This window comes from Procambarus clarkii, chromosome 25, assembly GCF_040958095.1.
Source record: "Procambarus clarkii isolate CNS0578487 chromosome 25, FALCON_Pclarkii_2.0, whole genome shotgun sequence".
Lineage (NCBI taxonomy): Eukaryota > Metazoa > Arthropoda > Malacostraca > Decapoda > Cambaridae > Procambarus > Procambarus clarkii.
This window is the reverse complement of record NC_091174.1, coordinates 9,520,555-9,528,622: the sequence shown is the minus strand read 5'-3', so window position 1 is coordinate 9,528,622 and position 8,068 is coordinate 9,520,555. Positions and strand designations below refer to the sequence as shown.

Sequence of the window (8,068 nt, the reverse complement as noted above, 5' to 3'; positions counted from 1 at the left end):
TTCATGAATTAATGTTTTTTCGTCTACCTAACCTACCTAACCTAACCTATCCTAGCTTTTTTTGGCTACCTAACCTAACCTTACCTATATATATAGGTTAGGTTAGGTTAGGTAGGGTTGGTTAGGTTCGGTCATATATCTACGTTAATTTTAACTCCAATAAAAAAAAATTGACCTCATACATAGTGAAAAGGGTAGCTTTATCATTTCATAAGAAAAAAATTATAGTAAATATATTAATTCAGGAAAACTTGGCTTATTAGGCAAATCGGGCCTTGAATAGTAGGCTGAGAAGTGAGTTCTGGCTACTAGGTACGACATATATATATACATTTATAAAACACGTGGAATTCAACACATTATTATTACAATTGGTATCCGGAGTATTGGGATATCCGGATATTTTCCATTCTGCGTAAATACCTTCACTATCTACTTGGTGAAGAAACACTAAATCACTTAAAGTCTTTCCATTTTGTTTTGAGGTTTCGTCAACACGAAAGATATACAAATGACATACAGGACACAAGTGTGCTAAGATTTCATGCAAAATATATACATATATAAACATGGGTTAACCTCGCTCTCTACGATTAAGTAGCATTTAATCGTAGAGAGCGGCGAAGTATTCGGACAGGTGATTGCAGTCTAACTTCAATTAATAGTTGTCTAGCGAGATTAGTATCTTCCCTCTGGGTTAAAGAAGAACCATTAAACACTTGGATGTTTGATGTTAAATTCGTCCGAGTGTTAATTATTGGGCCCAGTTCAGGAATAAATATAATGTCATTTGACCCCAAAATGCAAGAAGAAACAATGTTTGTATATAAATGTTATACTGTGCAGTACAATGTAAACAAACTCATGTTTCACTTAATTAAATTTGTTGATTAAATTCAAAGGTACAACCTAATATCATATATCCATTGGTACAGTCATTGTCACAGATAAGACATTGCCACTAATAATAAGGTTCACCTCCGGTTTACGCCACATATATAAAAACTGCATCTCAGAAACAGTTGAAGGTATTGGTCCATAAGGGAGAATAAATCTGCCCTTTATTTCACTGGTGTCTATGTTTACAATCCTTTGAAGACATTCTGCCTTGACACCTTTTGCTTTAAGGCCCTGGACGAAATGAAGCGCATTTTCAGCTGAAGCTCCATGTAAGCCTATGTTCCTGTATCTATTACTTATGCGGCGGAGAAAGTTTACAACCGACTCTAAATTGGTGTCTACAGCGTTTGAGAGGTATACGTCCAGAACGATGTCTCCTCTTGCTGAAACACCAATCAGCGAGTTAAAATTTGTCATTGTTATCATCATGACAAGTTCCTCTAGGTCCTCAGCCCAAGAACTGAGAGATAAAATTATCTCTAATATTATTTTTGTTGGAACAATTAACTTTAAGACTCTTATGTGCGGCATTTGAGATATAAGAGAACACCCAACAGTACTGAGTTTTCCTGTAAAGTGAAATATGACGCACTTTGCTGATGAATCACAAAGTATTCTTATGTAATCATCGCATGTTTTATCTGATATTATATAGTTAAAATAATAACTGAAACATACGTCAATAAATACAGGAATTTCTGAAATCCGTTTTAACAAGGGTTTTAAGTCTATTAATTTGTCTGGATCTTCTCGAATCACAATTAGAATCGTAGAGGGAGTTTTGTACTGTAGTAACTTCAAGGTCGCTTTGACACTTGCGTCATTGACACCCCACAAGTCTGGCATGTAATTACTAACCTCCTTGACGACAGTGTCAGTGCATGAAGCATAATGCACCACATCAAGCCAACTACAGTTTTGACAATGACTCAGAATTTTTATCAAAACCTTTGTTGTATCATTGTTCAATTTTCCTTGTGTAATCAAACTTGAAACAGTGTGTAGCAGTACTTCATAAAAACGATCTATTTGCCCTGTTTGAGCTAGATCGACGTTGAACAGTTCAGCAAACTTGCTTTCATCAAATGTTTCACGTGACAACAACGCACAAATGTGTTGTGCAGCGAAGTAATATTGTTGAGTGTTGTGTACAAACTTGTACTGACTTCCTCCCTCTGTGAGACTTAGGAACGTTGACAAACAGTCCGCGTATGAAGGCAGAAGACATCGACCTTCACCTTTCAGTAATTTTTCATCGTCTTTCTCAATTATAATAAATCTGCTTTTAGTTGTCATATCAAAAGCAACTTTGTACAATATTTTAAGCCAATCCTGAACTCGTTCCAAGAGTTCCTCTTCAAGTAGGTTGCATTTGAGTCTGAGTTTTTCCATAATATTTTTGACATGGACATCTTGTATCGCACTGTACAGGTCAGACAGAGTAGTTCCTAACTCAATCTCGCTTTTATCTTTCCAAATTTTAACAGCGAGTATTAACTTAAGTGGGTTACTGAGCTCCATTTGAACTTCTGAACTTTGTTGTTTCAAGTATATTTTAAATTGTTCATATTCGTTTGTACACTCTGATGCATTGCTAATCTTTTTCTGTATTAATTCTTTCAGAAGAGCGTTCCTTCCGCCACTACTAAGGCCACTAAGTGTTACTTCACAAATATTTTTACCTTTGGGAATGATGTTGGTTAACGCAAGAGTATATTCCGGTCGAGATGTCACAATGAAGGTCTGCTCTGGCCCTGCCAAGCTGAAGAGACGAGTTAATAATCCTTTAGCATCAGCTGAGGCATCTTCAAAACCATCTATAATCCACAGGATCCTTAAAGAGTTAAGAATGCCCATTACTTCAGTAGCCTCACAGCACTGGATAGTCTGAGGCAGTAAATTATCCTGCAGAAGTCGCACCAGGTCGCGAGTGAACACATCATGACACTGGATTAGCACCACCAGGTCACACCCAGCAAGGTCATCAATCCTGTTGTCATTCTTCAACCACGAGTCCATTACTTGTCTGGAAAAAAATATTCAGTTACTGTATCATAACTATCTAGCTAGATATATAAAATATTACATTCATAACGGAATGTGGCGTTGGAAACTTAAAAGTGTAAACAATACTTTTTATAGATAGCTGTGTCAGTCACATGTACTCAGGTGCTCCTATACCAGCCTCATGTACCTGGGTGTACCTGTGTCGGCTTCATGTATCTGGGTGTACCTTGTCAACCTCATGTGCCCAAATATTATAATGGATATAATGACTGAATGACAGGAATAGAAATATATATGTGACACATAAATTAATTAATCACATTATGGTACGAGAAAACAAATTCAACCTAAATGCGCAAATGTCTGTACAGTTCTTGACATATTTAATACAAATAATTCACTGCTAGTTGAAGTGTTATGCATATTGTTACAAACTGTGTTCACAAGATTCATTACGTTAATGTCTTTTTCCTGTTTGACAATAAATGAATATAGATTTATACTTAAAGCATTCTGTGACTGTGTTTCATGGCCACTTACTGAGAGAGGAAGGTCTTGCCTGCACCAATGTCGCCTTGCACCACAATGATCTCTGGCACAGTGCCATCCACACACCGCCACTTGAGCAGCTGTGAGAGTGACACCTCCTCCTCTGGTGTCATGGCCGTCATGCTGATTGAGCGTTTAATTATTGGAATGACACATGAGCTGCTCGTGTCTAACGTGGTCCCTCTCAGTTCCTTGTACTCTTGTTTAGCAAACATAGCAAACTTCTGAGGAGTCATACCCGAGGCTGGCCTTGAGGTCTGAATATACTGAAGGCCGTTCTTTATGTTGTCTATGGCGGTATTTATCTCCTGTGGTGTCCGGCCAGTGCGTGGACCAGCTTCTTGTATAATATGGCAGCACAGGTCACAAAGTTCACAAACTCGAGCTTTAAGATCATCTTCAGTCATGTGTGCCAATTTCATTGGTTCGTGAACTAATTCATTTCTCAATTCCTTTATCTTATATAATGTGTGTTCTAAGCTCTGTTCCTCAGCTGGCGTAGTTGGACTGTTCCAAACAGATGATGTTGGTGGGTCCTCAGCAAGATTGCAGGTGCGCTGGAGAAGCTTGTACAGCAGCGTGATGTCCATTTTTACTGGATTGTCCCGACGGCCCAGAGAGGCTCTTTCCCGGGTAGAAAGACCGTTCATTCCACCACGAGTCCTGCGTAGACAGTCCCCAACATAGAGGCGCGGGTCCTCCTGGTGGTGGTGGTGGTAAAGCCACAGAAACACACGACACATCTCCGTCTGAGCCACAACAATAATACAATTGTTGTACCTGTCGAAGTAAATGTTTGAACGCAGAGACTGCAAGTCCGATGCTGCCATCCCGTTAGTTTGTAACTGTACATGTACCGAAACACGTACATGTAACTGTACATGCCCGAAACGCTGTGCGTATGAGTGGCTTTAGGTATTATATGTACTAGCTCTATCTATAAATCCAACACTATGTTTGTAACTCATCTTCTATGTACGTACTTTTACTTGAATAAACATTTTTATTTTTTTATTTTTATGTAAATGTTATCAACGGGCGAACACTCGAGGGATGGATGGCACGTACATGTTTTTTTTTTTTTTTTTTTTTTTTTTTTTTGAGATATATACAAGAGTTGTTACATTCTTGTACAGCCACTAGTACGCGTAGCGTTTCGGGCAGGTCCCTGGAATACGATCCCCTGCCGCGAAGAATCGTTTTTTCATCCAAGTACACATTTTACTGTTGCGTTAAACAGAGGCTACAGTTAAGGAATTGCGCCCAGTAAATCCTCCCCGGCCAGGATACGAACCCATGACATAGCGCTCGCGGAACGCCAGGCGAGTGTCTTACCACTACACCACGGAGACTAAACTGTAACTGTTAACTTGACAACAATCGCATCAAGGCTGGCGATTGACATGTGTACATACTACATGATCACTAGGACAGCCTTGCCCTTGGGTGTGTAGAGCTGGGTAAACTTAAGGTGGTAAGTATCGCCAATAATGGTACATCAGTACACCAATGTTCACTTCGCTCTGTTTACAACACGTAAAATCCTCTGGGTATACTCACTATTTCAAGTAGCAGAAAAATTCAATACAATCATATCACAAACCTTCTCGTATAATGTATTACTGTCTAGTATCCATTATAACGTCACGAAATTATATAATTATGCAAAATCCACTTTTATTTCAAAATTATAACACAAATACTGCTTATATAAACAGCATGATTTCACCAGAATGTAACGTGTATATAATGCCGGGGTAAGAGACTCAAACTGAATTTGACAATCTTAACATTCAAAACAAGTGAGAGAATAGTTAAATTATTGTTTAAAATTAATTCTGTAAACACATAGAATCATCCTGTTAAGGATAGTGTCCTGTGGTGTGCCTTGACGTCCATGTATATGGCCACTTTGTCAACATAGCAACACACACATTTGGCGGGAGTCTCGGAACCCAATGGTGCCAGACGTATGAGCATTCTCACTTAACCTCTCAAGATAGCGATGAAAATTAATTTGAATTCCACGGAAGCAAAAAATAGAAAACAAAAAGACAGTCTTAGGTACAAAATAAAAGAAAGAAAGAACCACGAACGCTTAAACTGCTGTGGGTACTAATGGCGTTGCCTCAGGTTCGACGCCCCGCCAAACCTGAGACGTTTGGACACGTTTCCTCCCTTACCTAATTGTACTTACCTAATTGTGCTTGCGGGGGTTGAGCTCTGGCTCTTTGGTCCCGCCTCTCAACTGTCAATCAACAGGTGTACAGGTTCCATACACCTGCCACTGTGTTCACCTAGTAGTATATACACGAGGGAGCTAGGTAAGTGTTGAGTTGTGACCGTCGAATGTTTATGTGTGTGTACTCACTTAGTTGTGCTTGCGGGGGTTGAGCTCTAGCTCCTTGGTCCCGCCTCTCAACTGGTGTACAGGTTCCTGAGCCTACTGGGCTCTATCATATCTACATTTGAAACTGTGTATGGAGTCAGCCTCCACCTCATCACTGCCTAATGTTTATGTAGGACAGACGTAAATTTGTGTATTTATGTTTGTAGGTTAGATTAGTATTTTAAAAGCACTATAATCACCTTCTGTGGTTGATTGTTCAATAAATCACTAAATTATATGTTTAACAGATCTCTAAACCTGTCCATGGAGGACAGAAGAAAATGTATATATGCTAGTTAGCATTGTAAATGTGTGGCCACGTTTGTGGTAGAAACAAAAACTGCCTAATGCACTCCATCTGTTAATTACTCTGATATTGAAAAATTTCTTTCTAATGTCCCTGTGGTTCATTTGAGTACACAGTTTCCACCCGTGTTAAACAGTTTATTTTTATCTACCCTATCAATTCCTCCGAGAATTGTGTAGGTAGTTATCATGTCTCTCCGAGCTCTCCTGTCTTCTAGTGACGTGAGATGCATTTCACGCAGCCTTTCCTCGTATCTCATGCCTCTTAGTTCTGGGACTAGCCTAGTGGCATACCTCTGAACTTTTTCCAGCTTCGTCTTGTGCTTGACAAAGTTCGGGCTCCACGCTGGAACCGCATACTCCAGGATTGGTCTTATATATGTGGTATACAAGGTTCTGAAAGATTCCTTACACAGGTTCCTGAAGGCAATCCTGATGTTAGCCAGCCTTGCATGTGCCGCTGATGTTATTCTTTTGATGTGGACTTTAGACGACAGGTTTGGCGTGATCTCAACTCCTAGATCTTCTCTCCATCCGTTTCATGAAGGACTTCATCTCCCATTCGGTATCCTGTGTCTGGCCTTCTGTTTCCCCCGCCTAGTTTCATTACTTTACATTTAATTGATTAAAGTTGACCTTGTAAGGCTTGAATTAATGCTCGTTTGGTCCCTTCACAATATTTTTACTGTTATCCTCTTTGAGCATGTTGGTGCCAGTCTCCTATATTAAACAGACCGTACCTTGCAGGCAAATTAATATTTCCAAAGTTTGCTAGTAATGTGGCTAATAGATTTCATGCCTCTGAGTAGGCATCCCGTTCTCACACTAAATGCTGCACATTTCTATGCTAAGAAAATAAATGTGCATCTAAACATTTATTATATATATATTTTTATTAACAAGCTTAAGTATACACAGCAATGTGCTGTTACCCTATTCTATGTGAATGATTACGCAGTGTAGATCAAAAACCAGCTACAAGCTCATCCAACATTCCCACCTCACAGGACGGCCAGTCATACATGGAATCAGGAGAGAACATGAAATGTAAGGCTGATCTATTAGCCTCCACTAGTAAAATCTGGGTACACCACAAGAATATCTTCCAATATTTGTGAGTGCATTAAGTAATTACAGAGCTCTAAGTACCTCATACCATTTATGAGTCTGAAATCACTGATAACAGGGCAATCACAAATATAAGTGTTGGAGAGTATGTCCCAGCTCTTGCTCACATAGTTTACAATTGGAATGTTCACCATTGGGGGATTCATTACGTAAAGCCACCTGCCATAGATATCGATATTGCAGCCTAATTCTGGCAGTTACAATGCCACACTGTCTAGTGGATGTTTTACGCTGCCCGTACATATAATTCTCGGTTCTAAACATGTCATAGCTCTTTCTACTTATGCTTTCTGGACTTTGTGTGTCATTAACTGCTCGTGTGTCTTCCCTAATTTCTTGAAATATTGCGTCTTTTACAGCAGAGATTGAATGCCAATGTCAAACTCAATTTCAGGCTTTATGACATGCAGTTTTTGCTGCCTTGTCTGTGTCGTCATGCTGGACAACACCTAAATGAATGGTATTCATATAAATGAGGCCAAAACTCTTGCTCTTTGCATTAATAATGTTGTATACGCATTGCAAATGTTCGATTTTTGTAATAATAATAATAAGTATAATAACAATAACAATAATATTAATAAGGATGATAATAAAATAGTATTTTTATAATAAAAAGTTTACATTAGATGTTAATCTAATTTTATGGTATTTCCTAACATAGCCTACGTGTAGCCTATCTCGCTCTGCACCGATTACACAATGTTATTCCCCGTCTGTCCATAACATTGCTTGAAAAACACATTATCACTTTTCAGTTTTGTTTATGCGAGTTGCTGGTAAGAAGAT

General features: G+C 39.0%; 1 protein-coding gene across 1 annotated transcript; it reads right to left on the bottom strand.

The window, feature by feature from the left end:
• Positions 1-5,836, bottom strand: LOC123756459 (uncharacterized). The gene is made up of 2 exons (XM_045739633.2): positions 3,448-5,836; positions 1-2,926 (listed from the first exon to the last, which is right to left on the bottom strand). Exons 1-2 carry the CDS (start codon positions 4,284-4,286, stop codon positions 916-918), a joined length of 2,850 nt encoding a protein of 949 aa, XP_045595589.2. The 5' UTR covers positions 4,287-5,836; the 3' UTR covers positions 1-915.
• Between the last annotated feature and the right edge of the window lie 2,232 nt (positions 5,837-8,068).